Consider the following 20,943-nt stretch of genomic DNA (forward strand, 5'->3'; position numbering starts at 1 on the left):
GGATGGGAGGAAGTGGAACACCTGCAAACAGCAGCTGCTTTGCAGGCTCCCACCCTGCATGAGAAGCTGGGAGTGGGTGCCGTGAGATGTAAGCTTCACTTGCATGAATATATTAGTGGTACACTGAATTCTCTTCTTCTGAGAAAACCTGGAGGGGGGACATGTCCCTAAGACAAGGAACTAGAAAAGATATACAGGGTGACACTCAGCCTGCAGAAGAAAGAGATGCTTGGTAAACTTGGTTGAAAGCTGAAATTTTAGTTCTCGGGGCAATCCTGGTATTTCAGCATTTTTTGCTGGGACCATAGGATATAGTTCTACAATTTAAAAAAAGTTACTCCTGAGTCTCTGGAGTTGTGTTGGCAGGGACAGGAGGTGTGCTATGTGGAACATATGAATACATTTGCCAAAATGATTGGCATCCTGCTTATATCACTAGATCTAACTTTGTTTCTTCTTGGGAAGAGTCAGCCCACAGAATGTTTCTTATTCTGCTTTTCCTTGTGAAGGTTATACCATTTGACTTCCAAGTGGTCTGTATGCTGTAATCTAAAAAAAAGGAAGGTGCCATTAAAGATATTTGCTCATGATCACACCTTAAGATCATGGCAGAGAAAAGATTGAGGGCTTGAGTTAAGCTCGTCTATAGTTATCAGACTGTATTTCCTCTTTACATTCCAAAATGGCAGCAAAGCTTTCCCAGCAGAGGGCTTCCAGCTTCCCTGGAAGGCAGAGTTAGAGAGCTTTTTCTAGTGTTGCACACTTTATTCTGGAGCCAGAAAGATCACTTACGTCAGAGTAGACAGCACTGACTGCTCTATCTCTATGGTTTTCACCGTGGAGTACGTTTTTTGCACTAGTGTTGCAAATAAATGCTTGGGTTCAGTCAAACAGCCAAACATAGGCAAAACTGAATGCAGCTTCCTTCCACGCATTATCTCCCTCTCTGCTGTCCTGCAGCTCTCAAAATTCCCTAATGATGGGGTTTATAGAAGCTGGAATAAAAGTGTGTTAGTGAGGGGGGTACTGTAATGCTACATGCCTGCCTTTTTGGAGGGGGTTTGATATGACTGTGGGAAAGCTAAAAGTCGGTTTCAAATGGAAGCTTTTGTGATTCCTGCACTGGACAGAGATTCAGGAAATCCTGTGAAACTAACTGTGAAGTGGAGCATGTCTATCTGTAAATCAGTTCCCCATCTCTAAAGTGGAAATAAACATAATTCCATGATTTTAAGTAGCAAAGGAATATCCAAAAGTGAATATAGAATTGCTGTGTATGAAAGTAAATATGTATGCATTACAATAAAATATTTTTTTCAGGTTTCATATGACAAGCCCACAAACAGATCTTGCACTTTCCAGACCCCCCTCCTTCCCTTTGAGTTGTGATTGCCTCTGCTACTGCATGACAGAGACCACCTTCAGCCTCAGTGATGTCCATCCTGAATTTTGTTGTAAATCTGTTTCGCTTTCTATCTCCATAAATCTGATCTGTGCCGGCCTTCACCCTCCTCCATTTCTTCACTCTCAATGTGAACTTCACATTCATCGTTTCTTTCTCAGAGTGAAACATGTTTTTGTCCTTGCAGCATTTTGTGAAGAGAGTGAACTTGAATGTGCCAATCATGAATGTGTGCCACGTGAGCTCTGGTGTGATGGGCAAGCAGACTGCAGTGACAGCTCAGATGAATGGGACTGTGGTAAGTTTCCACCATGGTGCATGCTGCCTGGAAGTGATGTTTGGGTGATGGTAGTAGTCACTGGTGGTTTGATGTAGAATACAATTGTCATGACGGAGAGATGCTCCCTTTCTTACTAAAGGGAGGCTGGGTTGTGGCTGGGAAAGCATGCAAGAAAGTGGGCAAAAGAGAAAGGAAAGGCTCAGTGTGCAGTGTCATAGTGCAAAGATACAGGAAAAGTGACAAGGAACTTCTAAAATATGTAGATGGTGCGTAAAGTGTTGCGGATAGAAGAGAGAGGATAGGAAGACATTCAGATGTAGAATTCACTTGAGCAAAGCTTCTAAGCCCTGATTCTGTACTTGTGAAAATCAGTGTGAAACTCCCATTGACTACAATGCTGCAGGTTCAGAGCTTGTGAGAATATGATGGTCCTACTAGGTCCCCTTTGCACTGGCGAAAGACCTGCAGAACGATGTAACCTGCTATTACTATCTGTATTCAGATTAGGATTCATGGTTTTGTGTGATGTTAAAGTAAAACTCTCCAAGAATTATTCTTTAAATAAAAATGAAGGTGGATTTAAAAAAATAGAACTGAAAAGAAGCAAGTTGGAAAGTGGTAGTATGTCCTCTGAGATTTCACTGAGTTAGCATGTATTTCTATACATGACAGTAGTTTATATTACTAAGTTTTGAGATGCTTCTGTATTTTTAAATACAGAAAAAAGGTGTACCGTGGCTTACAGAAGCAAGTATTTTGTATTCACGTTGAAGTAGATTGTGTAAATATTAAAATATGTTTAACATTGTATGAACATTAATAAACAACAGCATTTAATAAAGCATATGCAACAGAGAAGAATTGTTCTAGAAATGCATATCTGAAAAGGGGTATTCTGGGATTAATACATACCTTTCTTGTGGGAGAAAAGCAAAAGCACCTTCAGCACATAGGAAAAATGCGTCATTACTGGCTATGTTAAGATTAGTACTATCAAAGTCAGGAATAGTTTAACTAAAACCAGTATGTATTTGGGGAAGAAATGCACACAACCCAACATCTTTTAAGGGACCCTAGAAAGGCAGGGACGTAAATTTTCATTTTGGGCCATTTTGCGAAGCTTTTGGTGTGTAATAAAACTAGTTCACACACAGTTATGCATGGGTTAAGAGAGGAGCAATATGATCTTTCTTGTAAACAGTAGTTGTTTTTCTCTAATCACACCCACATATTGTTATGACAGGAACAGTGCATATTACTGAGACAAATGATGGTATCACTTATGTCAAGCAGCATTCATCCCACAAATTATTTCAGTGATTTCAGTTGGACTGTTTGTGGGGTAAAATATCATTTAACAATATTAAAGCTATCAGAAACCCATGTGAACCTGTGCTGGTGAGTCATGAGTGTTCTGGTTTATTCTAATCCTCAAGATGCCTTTGTTGGTTAGTGTCTCATGCACATCAATGTTAGCAAGGTTCTGGTACCCATGATTGCCTTGGTTTTGAATTACATGGCTATCGAGCATATCAAATCAGCAAAAGTGCCAGCATCTTGAAAAACTTGTAAATGTATGTCATCAGTATGACATTTATAAAACTGTGAAATAATAGTGAAGTTGTTGTTCTTTTTCTTTGCAGTTACCCTGTCTAAAAACATGAATTCCTTGATGTTCCTGACCATTCACAGGTCAGCTGCTGATAACCATGTTTGTGCTGATGAGTGGCAAGAGAATTTAAGCCAACTGGCCTGCAATCAGATGGGTTTAGGGTAAGGTCAGTAGTTTGTAGCGTTGACGAATTTCGTAGGACAATTGGAGTGCTGGAGTTAGATGTGAATGATTGTTGATCACTGCAATGTTGGATTTAGTATGGAAATGGTTCATAGAGAAAAGAGGTAATTAAATTTTGTGAACTATAGCAGGAGCAACAGCTCACTAAAATTGAGGCCCTTTCACCACTGTATAAACGTTACATGATTGTTATTAAAAGTGTGTGTTGAAAAGATAACGATGTATTGCCAAGCCTTAATCTTTGAACTTGCAGTAATTGCTGAGGCTCAGAATTGTTTGGCAATGTGATAGTCTGTTCTTCCTAAAGAATTAAAGCAGGGTTGTCTTACAAAACACAGGAAAATTTCTCTGCGTTCATTTGCATTCTGCAATAAGTACTGTGAGCTAGGCAAACATACATATATATAACTTGGGTATCTCTGACTAATAATTGTTAAAGATAGAGCTTTGTGTGTGAAACTTAGGAAAAACCATAGCCTCTATGCATCTTTCTTACTGCACTAAAGTGGTAGCTGCTTTATGGAATAGTTGATGCAATCTATAACTGTTGGATAAAATGCAAGTTCATCTGCTCTGATATCCAAAGCTGTCTCCTACTAGGAAAAGACAAACCTGGGGGTATAGAAGGGTATCTTTTGTCAGTGTCTGATGCCCAGACTGGATTAAGAAGTGTGTTTTCTGCCTGCCTTTTACCACCACATATACAGACATGCAATCTTGTTCTTTCTACTTTTCTTAAAAAACACAGTTTATAGTGCCTGCACTTAACCTCCTCTGTATTGCCTTGCACTGCGTGGATGCTTTACATCAGTTCCAACAGATGCCCTGAATCCAGGACCTCCCATGCTGAATGGACTGTCTGCCATTCTAACACACAATTCTGTACTCCTCTAGCTAGTTTACTATATCTAAAAAACATTGGCAGTATCTTAATGCTTTAACTTTATATAACATCCTAATAAGCTTTAACTCCTTTGATTCCTTACAAAATAGCTATTGTTTTTACAACTACTTTGTTGTCTAAGAAAAAAACAATGGTCTTAACATTATGAATGTTTTCCTTCTTAATATTTCAATCTCCTAGTCCTAACAAAATTTGCTTAACCTTCCAATGATGCTTGCTGCTAGGAAAATGGAAAAGGTTATAAATTATCGCAAGAACTCAGATTCCTTCCTTTTTTTCAGAGGTGTGCCTAGACTGAAATTAGCACAAGTAGAAACTTTTACCTTCCTCTTTCTTCACTGAGGCTTGCTAACAGATGTCATCAATCCTATCACTTATAAGAAATGTATGAGACACAAATAATTCTTAAATCTTGCAAATCCATTTTCTAACAGGGGAAGATATTCTACAAATCAATTTTTCTGCAGGTTCTCTCTTGTAGTGACAGGTGACTGTGTGAAGAGCAGAGGAAAATTCCAGTTCAAATCTGAAGTCTGCAACTTCAGTCTGACTCTAATACTAATTTCTGATTCTTCCTGACAGTTCTTCAGAAAACCAGAGTAGTGTTTGTCTTTCCTTTCTTAATGCCTGATTTTGTCAGTCACCTGACGCTTGATTTCCTTAGCTATTCTCCAAGTTTTTGTAAAGTGGCGATGCCAAAAATACCATAAATAAGCTTTGAAGAAGATCTGTAAGAATAAAAAAGATTATAATGCATTCACCAGAACTAACTTTGAAAAGGTGTAATAGGAGTTAATATAATTATCTAATTCTTTTGTTAGCATTGCATAGGGGTTCAGTGAAAATGTCACAGAGGTTAACTTTTCTATATGGTGGAGGATTGAATGATGAATTGGAGTTTCACACCACTGTGAAATCTCATCTAAAGCCATGAACTTCATCTGTTGGCAATTATGTCCTGCATACATTATTTTTTTGATTTATGATAGCAAGAAAGTCTGAATTTGAGATTTATAACACTGGTGTATTTAATAGGCTATTTCCAGTCACCGCTGAGGGAACAGGTAAATTAGACTGTAATTAGACTTGTTCCTTAGACGGAAAAAAAATCCCTTTTTATCCTTTTTTTTTTTCTTTATTAATAAATATAATGTATGTTAAGCAGTGCTTTTCTTCAGGTATTCCCAATGGGAAATACTTCATTTTACTTCTTCAGAAAATGAACGCTGGGACTATAGAAATTCTGTCCATATTATAGCACCATGCAGAACCCCCCAGTTTTGTGGCTATGCAGATTTCTTTAGTAATGACTTATGATGATACTTGATTTTGATTTAATAGTTCTCTTGTTTATTCTTAGAGAAAAACAGTGCATGTGAGATGTCAGAGTTGAGAATTCTTAATACCTTAGACCATGAATTACAATGAATGGTAGCATATGGTATTTTTATTTTCTGTAAAGCTCTGCAAACTGTTTTTCATAACTGTATGTGGTGGTTTCCCAAATGACAACTCCCAGTTGTTATATAATGTGAGAATGTCTAAATTATGAAAGCAATGTCTAACAGCTTGTAGATATTTTTAATTCTTCAGCCTAAATTAATCTAAAAAAAAATTAGATAATTAAAGATAATTAAATGACAGGGGTTAAAGTTAGGTTAATTTAGCTGATAGTGGCAACACATTTTATAGAATATCAGTCTGTTTATAAGCATTGCATCTGAAGCAACGTTAAAGTTAATAGTATTCTGCCTATTGCACAAAATCTGAGCTATTTTCCTGACTGCTGGCCAATTCTAATTCCACATATTATGTGTTTCAACAGTTTTTCACAGCACAGCACACGCAATGTGGTGTGTGATGCATGATGATCACAGAAAACTCTGCAAGTTCCAAGCAGTGTCTGAAAGGCTTTGGGCTAATGGTGGCTGTTGCTCAAGTTCTGCAGTGTGTGTTCTTAGCAGTTCTTATGCTAAGAACACACACTTTTTCCTCTAGTGCAAAAAGTAGTAGTAGCAGTGTGTTCTATTAAATCTTTAGAGGATCTAGCAAAATAGAAAATTCTTCAGATTACATTTATTTTTTTAAGAAGAGCAGCAAATTATCAAATAAAATTTACTGAAAATAACATTACAAGCTGTGGTAGATTTGGAAAACTATTTCAGTAATTTTGAGCAACTGTAAAACTGTTAAAATATGTAGATTTTAATCAGTGCATTAGAGTTGTATTAGATTCAGTCTGATAGATTTTGTCTCATCTTTCATGTATAAATGCACTTCAAAATTATTGGAATAAGACTTTTTCTGAAGAAATTTCAACCTAGTATTTCCTTGCAAATTGTGATGATTGCTTCAAGTAGTCATTAAGCATACTGTCACTTAGCTCATATAGCACTTTCTAGCTCCGTGATTGGATAGTTTTCTTTCTTTAAGTCAAAGGTAATTGTTGTTAGTGATTTAATAACTCAAACAACCTTGGAGCTGTCTGAATGTGCTCCTGGGCAACTGGCTGTAGGTGACCCTGCTTGACCAAGAGGCGTTGGACCAGATGACCTTCAGAGGACCCTTCCAACATCAACCATTCTGTGACTGACTAAGAGAAATAGAAAGATACATGAATACTGCCAACCAAAGAATTGGTTTTTATTCTAATGGTTGATCATAAATCCTTTTTCAAACTACTTTGTCACAGCTTGTACAAATGGCATTACAAAACCCAGGGTTTTTTTTCCCTAGGGGCTTCCAAATCAAATTTACTCAATTTAACACTAAACGGATATTAAAACTGTCAGTCCTGAAAATTCATTCTGGAATCTGCAGGTTGAATTGTTTTTTCTAGCTAATGTGTTATTACCAGTAGAACTATGGCAACATTTCTTAGTGAATAATAATTCTGTAAAGAGCAATGTTTAACAAAAATAACAGTGAATTCCATTCAAATTCAGTGAATAGTTTTAGTGGGGGAAAAAAGGTTGAGAAGGCGAGTTACTTTGTTTCAACTTTTTAAAATGAAACACTTAAAATTTGATTTCAAAACAATATTTTTCTCTGAAATGTGTCCAACTTTTTAAAACTAAAAGCTAATTAACCTTAAATGAAGGCCTTTACATTTAATTTGAAGCTGAATTAAGACTTCCAGGTAAGGAAATAATATATTTCTTTATTTGAATTTTTAAATTTAGATGGCCCCAAATGGTCTTTTTTAAGTTTAGCTACAAAAATCATACTTTATGAATTCTGTAACTTACAGAGACTCAAATGACAGTGTGTCAAGGCTCAACCCCAGCCAGCAACTAAGCCCAATGCAGCCACTTGCTCACTCACTCCCCAGTGGGATGGGTGAGAGAATCAAAAGAGTAGAAGTGAGAAAACTCATGGGTTGAGGTAAAGAACAGTAGGTAAAATAAAAGCCGTGTGTACAAGCAAAGCAAACCAAGGAATTTATTCACTGCCTCCCATGGGCAGGCAGGTGTTCAGCCATCTCCAGGAAGGCAGGGCTCCATCATGTGTAATGGTTACTTGGGAAGACAAACGCCATCACTCTGAACATCCTCGGCTTCTTCCCCCAGCTTTGTATGCTGAGCAATGGCATCATATGGTATGGAATGTCCCTTTGATCAGCTGGGGTCAGCTGTCCCGGCTGTGCCCCCTCCCAGCTCCTTGTGCCCCCCCAGCCTGCTCGCTGCTGGGCTGGGGTGAGGGGCAGAAAGCCCTCGGCTCTGTGTCAGCACCGCTCTGCAGTAGCGAAAACATCCCTGTGTTATTGGCACTGTTAATGGCACAAATCCAAAATGTAGCCCCTTACCAGGTACTATGAAGAAAATTAAATCTATCCCAGCCAAAACCAGCACACAGAGAAAAAGCAAGCAAGTTAACATATTTTTTTTTTTTTTTCAGCATAATTACATGTTATCTCATTCTTGATATGGTTGAGTAGTTTATCAGTTAGGACATAAGACTATAGGCATTTTGAAACCTGGAAATATCACAGTGATTACCTACCTTCCACCAAAAATTTTAATTATGTAATCATACGTGCTTTACTTTTCTGTCAATGCTGTGAATCTTTTTAATTTCCCCTTTCTATGTCTCCATTATGTTTTTACATCAAAATTTCAGATTCCTCTGATTTCAGTGTTGTTAAAATCAAGCTTTTGATTTTTTTATTCCATAGTCTATGGAACAGCCATAGCTTTATAAAATTCTACTCAAGACCAAGAAACATCCTAACCAGTAAGTACAGACATGAAACAGATGCTGTTCCAGCTCTAAAATAGGCCTAATTTGTTTTATATTAGTGCCCATACACACGTTATTACCTTCTGGCATAACACAAGGCTTCCTTTTTCAAGCCTGGTGTCACATGAGGCTTAAAATAATTGAATTATAGAAGCTGAACAGAAAAATGTTATGTTACTTTGAAGGGAGAAAGAATCCAGTTTACGGATTATACTTTATCCTAAACTTGCAATTTAATACATTTGAGAGAGTTTTCCAGAGTGGAATAGGGAGAATGAGGTATAAAAAACATTGCTGTAAAGAAGTAACCCAGATTTATCACTTTTCATGATGAACAGAATATTAACTTTGTAATGTAAAATTAGCCCTTGCCTTCTATTTTTTTTATTATGATTTAGTATCCAAGTCATAATGTTCCTTGTGTTTCTCTATAAACTATACTATAAACTTTGGTTGTTGTGCACAGCAATCAGCAGGTAGCAGGCTAGAGTGCTTTGAAAACTATTTCTGTAATATTTCCATTGTAAAACTTTTGTAATTAAATTACCCTAAACATTACTTTTCCCCATTGCGAGCGCTTTTGTAATGTGGAAGGCAGACTGGGTTTTATTTTCCTTTTTAATTCAAAGAATCCCTCTCTTAAACACACATAAGGGAATTCATAGCTTGAAATTAAATGTATTAAAGGAATATTCTAATTTTTAGGTTGAAATTTGAAAAACGAGTAAATTCTAATTTAAAATTTCCCACTCACTAGACATAAGTGCTATGATAAATTAGAATGTCTTGTCTTTCTGATTTTATGAGTAACTGATATTGTAGAAGCCTTGAATAACTTTTTTTTAAATTGCCCTAGATTAAAGGAAACTTCTTAGGTTAAATAAATTAGACATGTTAGAATTGTATGTGCCCTTTGATGTCATTAGATCTAGCAGACATCTTTCTGTGAAGCAGCAAGACTAACTTGGCTGAAGCACAAGCTGTACAGTGATCTGGAACTGGAAGTGGAATTCTAGAGTAGTGGAGATGTAGTTTAAACTTACAAGAACTGGTACAGAACAACAGTGTAAGTATCTGGAGAAAGAATCAGAAAAGCCAGCGATATTAAACAAAAAAGCAAAGCAAACAAACAAAAACCCCAAACCAAAACCACACAGAAACCCCAGTGAAACACGTTATGTTTCCAAGATGGCAAAGACTTAAGAATTAGGGTTGGAGCAAGAAAATAATAGGTTATACATAGCTCTTCAAAGTATCTAGTTTTGCTGAAATTCATCCAAGAGCATTTAAGATTTATGGCTATGGCAGATCTCCATTATGGCTGCCAAGCACAGTAGCCAGCAGTTTGGAGAAGTTGTGGAGAATGGCTACACAAGGCTGAAAACTTAGGTATGCCGTCTTTCATTACAAAGAGAAAAAGAGTAAGATGTGAAAATCTACAAACTGCTTGCCTAGCTTCAATTATCAACAAATAACGCAGAAGTAAAGGTCTTAATGACAGACAGAATATATTTATCAACAACAAATCATGCCAGATTCCCTTCATTTGTTCCTTGAAAAGGCAGAGACACTGTGGATAGGGAAGAACTAGTTGATGTGATATATTTTTAACTTTCACACTATGTGAAATGACTTTTGAAATAAGTAAGGAGATACGGACAAAGATGTAATGATGTGAGACTGTTGATGTTTCATTGTCAAATCATGAAGATGTATTGGTGGGGGGCTAGACACATCCCAGTGTGTCCAGGATGATATTCAGTATTGTCGTGAGTCATTCAGATGATAGGGTGGAAAGCGCGCTTAATAATGGCTCAATCAGCATCAAGCTGGGAGGATCTGAAAGCATTTTGGAGGACAGGATTAGAATTATAAAAAATTTTGACAGACTGGAGAAATGGCCTGAATTAACCAGGAGTGTTCGTCTAATCCCTTTGGTGTATTGAGCTTGTGTTAAATTTTAGACTAGATGGGGAGAGTTTGGAATAGGTCAGCAGGAACGACCAGAGACCCAGAAAGCATGGTCTGTGACAGAAGGCTGAAACCCCTGGTCAGTCAGGAGGAGGGAGGTATAGGAGCCTTCAGTTATGTAAAAGGCTGCTGCAAAGAGGCAAGGAATAAACTGTTCTCCATTTCCAGCGGAAATAAGACAGAAGTAATGAGTTTAAATGACAGGTAGGAAGATTTAGAAAAAACATTAGAAAAAAACTTGTTAACTGTAAATCCTGGAATATATTGCCTGGAAATGCTGAGGATTCTCCATCATTTGAGATTTTTACAAACAGGGCAGACAAAAATCTGTCAGAAAGAATTTAGGTATAATTGATCTTATTTTGGATTAGGGGAATAGATCAGATAGCCTTATAAGATTTCTTTCAGCTGAATTTTCTGATAATTAACTGGTTTTTATTTACTATTTAGTGAAAGAAAGCCTCATGGAACAATTTTTTTCATAGGTCCTAATCCCACTTCATTCTTGAAAAAAGCATGGAGGGCCTAATGAAAATCTAGGTGAAAAACATACCTGTCTTTTACCACTAAGCTTGGTATTTCTGTCTTCAAATGTAAGAGAGAAAAAATAATCATAAAAAAATCGCTGTTTGTTGTGCAGGTATTGTAAATTTACTTAACTATGGCACTTTTGATATGGTCTTGGAGAAGTCCATAGGCTGACACTACAAGAACCGTAAAGGGTATTCATTGAGTGTTACATCTGACTCAGAAGCTCTAGCATAGTTCTTTTGAATGTAAAAATTTATTGTAGATATTTAAAATCAGACATGAGACAGTTGAATTTTTGTGGTCTGTTCAGTAATTAATTCTTAGAACACTATTGGTCTTAACGTAATATTTCAGTACTCAAATGGTTCCATCCAAATAGCACCATGAGTCACATAAAGTCACGTGGACTCAGGCAGAATTTGTAAGTTATCTTGGCAACCTGGTGGAGGATCTGGTCCAAAGATCACCACTCAAAAGGTGTGCATTATTGTGGCCATGGTATGAATGTCTTATGTTTGCAGATATTACTAACAAACTTACTTAAGCGATGTAGGTATTTCAGTGACTGTACTGTAATGTTAAAAGATGCTCTTATGTGTAAAAAAGCTGTTCTAGTAACTGTTAGCCTTTTGTAAGAATAAGCTCTTCAGTGTAGGTGCTGGTTAATACAGTGTATTCGTACTGTGCGACAGAATCGTCAAATCCCCATTGTAATAGACATCTGGAGAACATCTAGTCCGTCTCCCACTTGAAGCAGGGGTGTTGCCAAAATGAGATCAGCTCAACCACAGCTCTGTTTAGCCAAGGTTTGCAAACTCTGATAGACTGAAATTCCACAGTCTTTCTGTTTCAGGGCTGGTCCACCTTCCTAGCAAAAACTATTTTATTTTCACCCACCATAAGTCTCCAAAGCTGCAACTCTAGGCCATTTCCCCTTGCAACATCATTGAGAAAAGTTTGATTCCAACTCCTTTCCAAGCAGTGGCAGGTTGTTATTGAATTGTCCCTTAGGTTCCTCTTCACAAGTGTAAACGAGTCCAGTTCCCTCAGCTCCTTCTTGTGTGTCAGTGCCATAGGCCCCTAGACAATTTGAAAGCCACCTGCATGACCCTCCCCAGTTTCTGACTATCCTCTTAAACTGAGGTGTCTCAAAACTGCATATGGTGTTCCAGGTATATACGGTTTCAGTCAACAAATACGGTTTCAATTTTGCTTATTGTTCCAATATGGGTAATAATTAAAAGCATTAGTCTAAAATCAACACCGGGTTTTTGAACAAAGCTGTTCTGTTATATGCAAACCAAAGGGGGGAAAAAGAAAAACCAAAAAAAAGAAAACCGCAGAAGGCAAAACAGACTTCTGAAAGTGTTTCATAAAAAAGTTTCTTTATTTGGCTTGCCTGAAATCCTGAAAAATATTATATATGGCCACACATACTACTTTTGTGCAGATTGACTTAATTTAGGTCAGCTTCGGCAGGCCACTAAAAAAAATGAGCAAGAGAGCTAATTTCAAACTCGAAGATGTAGATTGATACCTTAAAGTAATTAGCAGCTTATAGCCTTGTGGAAGTATGTAAGAAATTCAGTAAAGCAAAAAATTCTATTGAAGAAATGATAACACCATGAGTTGATGGGGTGCAGTCCATTGAAAGATCCTTCTCCTCTTTTCTTTAGAGTGTGTCCATAGCAGAAATTGTGTGCTAGAGCTCCAAGAGGGGCTCCCTGCTGCCTGCTGTGTTTCTGGAGCACAGGATGGGTCTGGCTAAAATGAGTCCCCATTGCTCTACCTCCCTCCTTTTCTCTGAGCGCTTTACAGTCCTTGATGTAATGTATACCTCTGGTATAGCAGCCCCTCCCTGCATGCTGAAAGCCTCAGACCCAGAAGCTCACACCTGCCCCAGTCCTCACTCCTCTGTGATTTTTGGCTCATGTTGTCTCATTCTCTGGCAATTCACAGTATGTGCTAACCAGTCCCCAGCTTGCTTCAGCTAGAAATGAGGGTCTTTCTATTTCTGGCTATTTCTAATTAAATAGATGAAAGAAGACATGGGGTGGCCCTTGCCTATCTGCAAGAAAACCTATTGTAAACATCATCAAGAAGGGAGTGCTCTATAAATTTTACAGAAGGTATTCTAAAGACGTAAGTTAGGGCGTACTGTTTTTAAGTGTATTATATCAAGCTGTGACCACCAAGGAAAAAAGGCATAGTCATAATTTTGCTTTTACCAAGTGTAATACCTTGTATTAATAATTACAAGATTTCACATAGGCTTAAGTGTCTTGCAGGTTGTTGCCCTGGTTTAGAAGTACTTATCTACTTCATTATGATTATAGCATCACAAACTGTAATTCAGAACTGCAGGTTTCAGCAAAATAACCCGGTATTTGGGATGATACAGGTTTGGATCATTCAGATGGCACAGTATTTGCACCCTTTTGAGTACATATTTTATAGATCAGACACAGTTACACAAAATACCACCGTACAGAGTTATGAACCGGTGAACATAATTGTTCATAGAAGATCATAAGACAGAACATCATCTTAAGAAAAAAAAAGTCTGTGTGAGTTTGGTGGGAAAAAGAGTGGGAAATAAGCAAGTGATGGAGATGAAGAGAGGAGAGTTCAATGTGTTTGCTATAAGCAGGCACTGAGGAAGAAAGCTCTTTTTGCAGCTAATACTTTCTGTAAATGAGGAAAAACCCACAGTCTTTAAAAATGTTCATTATTATCTGCCTGCACATTCTGGGTAGTAGATCGTGGAATGGTATTTGCTTAATATGCCCAGAAGAAGGTTCTGAAAAACAAGTCATGCAACAGGCAGGATCCAGGGCTGTGACCTCAGAGCCCAGCTAATTCTGCCAGCCCTGCTGAAAACATTTCCACATGGTTGCATTGGCAATTTTACCATAAAACAGAATTATTTGATCTTTTTTAATTTATGCAATCAAGGTGGGTAAAGGATGCTGCACTTTTGTAAATATTTAAAAATAAATATATTTCATACTGAAAATTTGACTTAAAGACAAACTACTAATATGGCTGGCATTCATAGGTACTGCCATGAGAGACTGAGTGGAGAGGCAAATTTTAGGACACATCACAGTTTTTCTGAACTTTTCTCACTCTCTTTTCCATTAACTAGGATTTAGAATTTGGCCTTTGACCAGCGTTCAGGACAGTAGTCCTTGAAAGTCCTTGTCATTGACAGGGATTGATGGCTAATCATGGATGATTCTGTGCCGGGAAGTTGCATAACTTGCAAAGCCATTTTAAAAGTACACTGTTTTTTCCATTTAGCAATTGCGATTTACTAAAACAGCAATTTCTTCAGTGGCTTGAGTCTATCAGGCCAAAACTAAACTGAGGAAGTGGATATATGAAAGTATCTCCTGGTGAACCATTCTAACTTACTTTCACATTCCTGTTGGCTTGCTGCAGGACAGGTTTGACATTGTCACCTGTGATGTGTTCTGTTCTGCAAAGCGGACAGCTTGGACTTAGAGATACTGTCAAGGATTATTAACAAGACCCAGCGTGCTATTTACTGTTACCTTCTAATGGATTTCCAAAGACAGGAACTTAAGAAAATATTTTTTGTTTTACCTCTTCTACATATGAAGATCTATTTTTTTTTTTTGTATTTTTGGAGGCAAGAAACTGTAGAAACAGTATGTCAATGTATGCACTACAGTAAATGCCACCAGAAGGCTCTTGCTGTTCCTGATTCCAATTCTGTTCTTGTCAGAAAATGCAACATAAGTGACAGTAATATGTCAGCTGGCCTGGCTTCTTGGCTTGATTTCATTCCCCTAACTATGATTCTGCCACACGTGGCTTTGGCATAACATTTAGCTGTGTATCTTTGGAGTAAATGGGAGGCTTTAGGGCCTCATCACCTTCATAACTGTAACATAGAAACCTATTGGAAGGTCTATGAATGTCTTTCATTTGTTTCAGAGGACCATCCAAAACAGAGATTGTAATAGAGAATGAGGAAATGCAGAATCAAAAATGGCTGAACCTGCACTCAGACTGGAAGAACAGAAATGCATCCACTGTACATGCACTTCTAGTGAACGGGTAAGTAACGTACATGAGGTTTGTTTCACTGTTGTGGGTAGTCACCTATCAATGGAGGATGGCAAATTCCCTTTGGTAAGCTCTTTTTTTTCCCAGGTATCTGTGTATAAATCCCAGCACATACTCATGCGAGTTGTTAAATTAGTCTTTAACAATTTTAGTGTCTACTACAATTTTAGTCTCTTTTGAGTCCACCTTGTGAATCCTAAGGGGCCCATTCTGCTAGACTAACAGCATTTGAGTGACATAGAGGTGATGCCTTTGAAGCACCCGGACCAGACAGCTTCATTAAATCCCTGCTGACCAAGAAAGTCCCGTAAGTACGATATAGCAAAACCTGCAGCAACATCTTGCCACCCTCTGCAGCCCATGTAGTTTGGATTCATACATCTGGAGCAACCACAGCTTCTTCAGCAGAAGCTACGTCCACTTACAGCAGGTTTCCTTAGCAGCTCCTCTGGCTTCAGAGGGTGGTGTTTCTTCAAATTAACTTGACTAAAGAGGTAGTTGTTAATGAGAAGCCAGGATCTCATGGCTGAGACATTCGAAGTGTGACTTTGAGACTGAAAAGCCAAGGAAATTAAACATCCAGGACGAAACTGGGAGAGCCCCCTAATCCCCATCTGCAACTACATTCTTCAGGAAGCAGACTTGTTTCCCTGTTCTCTTCCAAATGCCTAGATTTCAGAACATCCTTCTTCCCTAGAAAATCATTGTTTCACAAGGAAAGACTGTCTTGGCCAAATGCAGAGGTACAACATGTGTGAAGGCAGAAATCTGAGGAATACACCTACTTTTTTCTTGCTTGATTCCATTATTTTTTGTAGTGGAACTCTTCTGTAATGGCAGAGTACTAAAAAGATTGTGTCTCCGTGTGCCTACTTTTGCTTTCCTTCATCTCAGTTTTGTGCTACTTCTGTTTTACGTTACTATCACTTCTTTCCTCTCTCATCTGAAATTTTTCAATAGAAATTATATTTTTTTGTTCTAATACTTCTGCAAACTTCCTGTTTTTTTTCAAAACACCCAAACTTTTAGGGCATGAAAGATCATCTGCTATCAAAGGTATTTCAAAGAAAAATTATATCCTTCAGCTGTAAAGGAAGAGGAGAATGGCAATCTCTCTGCTTTCAGGTGCCATAAATTAAGACTTGACAGACTGTACATCCCAGCTGACCTCAGAGCTGGATCAGTGCCCAGAGAGCAGAGGTAGTCTGCAAAATATGTAGCACCCACTCATGAAATGCATTGTAAAGCTGAAATAATATTTTTAATTATCCCCAGGCAGATGCTAGAAACCATGGAAGATCTGGCATAAGAAGTTCCTTGTGTTTCTTTTTACAGTTTGGGGGAACTTTTAACAGCTGGTTCACAACAACGAGTACAATACCTGTGCTGATTTGAGAATTACCAAAAATTACATCAATTAATTGAGATTTCCACCATGTTCTTGTTTCAATATGTAGACAGATGTGTCGAAGCAGAAGCAAAGTGGCTGTCTTTTGCACTAAAGAAGGTAAGAAAGTTCATATAAACCAGTTGTTTTTCAAAATATGTTGAATTACTTTAACAAATGCAGATGTTTAGTACCGATTAATTCTGAAATTTGACTACACTTCTGAAACATCCAGTTTTGCATTGTTTTTTTTCCTATTCAGTTTCATCAGCTTTTCTTATTTTTTGACTACAAAGCTGTGTATTGCAGTAGCCCAGTCCTGCTCCCACAGAATGAGTTTTGTCAGCAGTCAGGTTCCAAGAATTAATTTGATAAAACTTCCTGCTGAAAATATCCTTCCCCACCACAGTGGTTAGTAGGGTATCTGCCTGGGCGTTGAAGCTGTGATCTGTTTAGGTGTGAAGCTCAAGGGGACAGAAGAACCCAAAATAGAAAGCTGCAGACTAAATCTGTAGGCACAGCAGATTGTGCAAGTTTAAGTGGTTTGAAAATGCAGAAATTCTTCATCTTCAATGAAATCATGTTCTACAGGCAAGGGGAGCTTTGTTGAAGAACACTTAGATTATGAATTAGCTCGACACAGGGAAAATTAATCACAAAGCGTGACCTACATTTGGGAAGCTAATAAAAACATTTACTTACTTATCAGGAAAAAATAATAAAAAATCATAGGAGCCTGTCAAAGATGTTTGCTTCTAACATACATTGCTTTAAGTCTACTTAAAACCTCTTGCCCTCTTCAGTGAATACAGTAAGAATTACAAGTTACAAATAACCATGTCTTCAGTTTATTTCCTCACCCCTAATATCCTGCAGATATACGCAATAGCAGCATACCGTGCCTTGGGAGGCTGACTGCAGAAACTGTTGGTGTTCTTTTGTTCTCTGAATCAGACCAAGTATAAACAGGATAAATAATATCTGCCACCTTACAATTCCAGAATATAAAGTGAAGGGCTAACTGTTTCAGAAAAGTAACTGGCCGATAGGAATCTGGTATAATTTCCAGTGGAAGCAGGTTATAAAGTAGAACGGACAGAGTACTAAAATGTCTTCAAACACTCTCCCTCAGTAATTTCCACAGGGAAAGCAAGCTTGCCGCCGTGTAGCTGAGTAAACGGTGTGACATTCACCCCACACCCATCTTACAGAAAGCCTTACTATTACTGAGCAGATTTCCCAGAAGTGGTGCTTATGGATAGTACAAAGTAGCCCAAACACATTTGCTAGCTGACAGAGAGACAAGGATAAACCCACGAAACTTTCCCAAGGGCAGCCTGGTAACTCCTTAGAGAAAGGGAGTCAGGGTCCCAGGCTTAGCTTGGTTAATATTTCAGGCTCAGCCGGCCAAAACTAGTAGGAGGAGAGCAAATCCTTTGATATAAAGAAGGGGTGAAAATGGCTCAGTGTGTTTGATATTATTGTGTGGTTGTTGATGACTTTATTGTTCAGTGTAAAATGCATGACTCTGCTAATATTGCTTTGTGCCCGGTTTTCTTGTAGAAGGTCTTGTATGCACCGCTTTTGTCGTAAAAAATAACTCTGTTCTGCATCTGTTCCTTACTAGACTGTGGCCGTCGCCCAGCTGCTCGCATGAACAAGAGGATCCTTGGTGGCAGGACCAGTCGCCCAGGCCGATGGCCGTGGCAGTGCTCCCTGCAGAGTGAGCCAAGCGGACACATTTGTGGCTGTGTTTTGATTGCAAGGAGATGGGTTTTGACAGTAGCACACTGCTTTGAAGGGTGAGAGGGCTCAGGTTTACTGTTCGTATAAACTTGCACGTGTGAATTACCAAGTCCTCCCTCCTCTACCAAACGCGCCAGGGCTAGGTGATGAACTTTGCAGAACTGCAAATCAACAAGGCCTGGTTTTACGAGACTGAAAACCAGAAAGTAAATGGTATGAAACAGCATTAGCTTAGGTTTTCACATGCTTTATTATTCATTGGTGGAGCCTCTGCTGATGAAAGCTAAAGATGCTGTGACGTTCAGCAGGAAACAGAAAAAAGGAAGAAGACCAAACCACTAGTCCTATAGCTCTTATACCATTGCCGTAGTTTAAAAAAAATCATTTATACAGCACCAGCATAGCAGTGACCCTGGAAAAATGCTATGGACATTAGTAAAAAGGAAAACTGAGTAGTTACAGTGCAACTTGCATATTGAAGTCACTGCCTTTTCTAATTATAAACACTCCTTTATTAGGATTGCAACCATTAAAAAGTCAGTATTAATCACTACTTGGTGCCTCTTAGTACCTGAAGCCCTGTGGTGGATGGACGGTCTGGAGCACAGTGAAGGTTTATGTGTCTGAGGACTTGTCTTGGTCATTGTCAGGTTTTTGGTGCTAACCATCATTGCTTTTTAACGAACCATAGATTTTGGAAGGAAGTTTACCCCCAAAACTTTTGGAGGTAATAAACTCAGTTCATTACCTCATTTCTTTTGTCCTGTACTGAAATCTCTCAAATTGGTTCCTAGAGGTAACTGAAATGTGTGTTTTCTGCTATAGTTAGCAAGTACTTTTCTGCTATGTGGCTGTCATCAGTGATTAATCCTGCCTTAAACTGGTACTTTCTCATTGGAAATTATTCTAGACTGCACTAAACACCTTTCTGTTGAAACCAGCAGAAACTCTGTGGTAAGCAAATATCTCTTGACTGATACTTCTTTATAACATCGTAATCATTTCCTTTTTCAGAAATAATTTCAATTTTGTCTTATTATTTCTGAAACACTGAGTTCTTTGGTATATCTTGCTTTTTTTTCCCTTTTTTGCTGCTTTTTTTTTTTCCCGCTTTTTTTTTTTCCCCTCTGGCTCTTAATGGAACATGTGGTAGGGGCAAAGTTTGTGACTCTTGTGTCCAAGCCACAAGACGTCAGGCAGGTGATAGTGTTGAGTATCCCCAGGTGTGAGGCTGTTAGTAGAAATGCTAGAGGAAATAACATTGGAGAGACCTCAGTTCTGACTACCACATTGTATCAAGCCCTAAGGATGTTCAAGACTAATTCCATTCAGAGAAAAGAATGTAATAACCAGAACCTTAATAGATAAGAACTAGATAATCACATTTTGGGCCATTCACAAGGAATTTCTCTTCTTTCCCCATCTATTTTTAAATAAAGCTGAGAACCTTTTCTGGTGATCTAAAATAAAGGGTGGGATTTAGATGTAGATCCTTCAGCAATATTGGATGGCTACCAAATTTCATGTTAAGAGATCTGTCTCATTAGTGAAAAATAAACAAGCTGTCAAATTTATGAAGTGAAAATTCTGCCATTTTTGTTAAATGCAGGAAGACTGCTACTGCATTTTGCAGCTGTTCATTTACCACTCGTTTAGGGCTATACAACACCTATGTGAGCTCAGAGTATTACGTGTAAAATATCTCGCATTTGTATTCTAAATGCCTTAAAGTACTACGATATTTTGGTTTAGTAATTCATTAAGGAGTTATATGAACTTTTCTTCCTTCCTGCCCCTTTGAATAGATTTGAGGGTATGTTCACAGTGGCCTGAAATCTTTAATTTCTTCTTTTATATAGCTCAATACAACAACACCGAGATGATTCTTGATGCCACAAAGCTTTCCTGATACAAAATAAACTTAAAAATTTACAAACCAACCAGATAAGCCATCAAAACAGATTCTAAAGTGCTCTGATGCTTTACATAAAATGCTCCATTTTGTGAAGTATTGTATGAAGTTCATGTGAAGTTTGGGATAGAAAACATGAGGACCATATAACAATAATGCAGCAGAAAGTATTAATGGAAATAGTCATGAATATTTGTAGAGGGCATAAAGGGAAAGAGCTACATTAATCATTGTGCTCTTTGCTATAGTACAGACCCCAGAGTTTCATCAGGATTGTTCTGAAATGCATTACACCAAAGAATCCATGACATGAAGGTTTTTTCATGACTGTAGGACAATACATTCTGGCTGTGACTGCGCATTGCTCTGAGCAATGCTTTTTACAATGTTCATAAACACAATAGCATATGTATATACTTAGCACTTAGTCTTGAAACTTTATGGGAAAAACTCGCAAACTGATCATGATGATAAAATGATCATTATGGTCTGAAATATCAGAATTTTCATGTAACTTGGGATAAAAATAACCTTTATGTAGCAAACAAATCTCTTTACAAATGATAGAAATTACAGTCCTGTTGAGTACTAGGAAAAATTTTGCATGCTTCGTTTTACACTGCTTTGATTAAGCTCTGAGCTTGTCCAAGGTGCTTAGTTACATGGAAATGTCTTTCATCA

General features: G+C 37.9%; 1 protein-coding gene across 1 annotated transcript in view; it reads left to right on the top strand.

The window, feature by feature from the left end:
* CORIN (corin, serine peptidase) overlaps window positions 1–20,943 on the top strand; it is a 149,301-nt gene that overhangs the window by 117,897 nt on the left and 10,461 nt on the right. The window contains exons 15-19 of the mRNA XM_056357089.1: window positions 1,590–1,700; window positions 3,326–3,455; window positions 15,086–15,208; window positions 16,675–16,724; window positions 18,232–18,406. Of these exons, the coding sequence (XP_056213064.1) occupies window positions 1,590–1,700; window positions 3,326–3,455; window positions 15,086–15,208; window positions 16,675–16,724; window positions 18,232–18,406 (589 nt within the window). The remainder of the gene's footprint in view (window positions 1–1,589; window positions 1,701–3,325; window positions 3,456–15,085; window positions 15,209–16,674; window positions 16,725–18,231; window positions 18,407–20,943) is intronic.

The sequence above is a fragment of the Falco biarmicus genome, chromosome 1, assembly GCF_023638135.1.
Source record: "Falco biarmicus isolate bFalBia1 chromosome 1, bFalBia1.pri, whole genome shotgun sequence".
Lineage (NCBI taxonomy): Eukaryota > Metazoa > Chordata > Aves > Falconiformes > Falconidae > Falco > Falco biarmicus.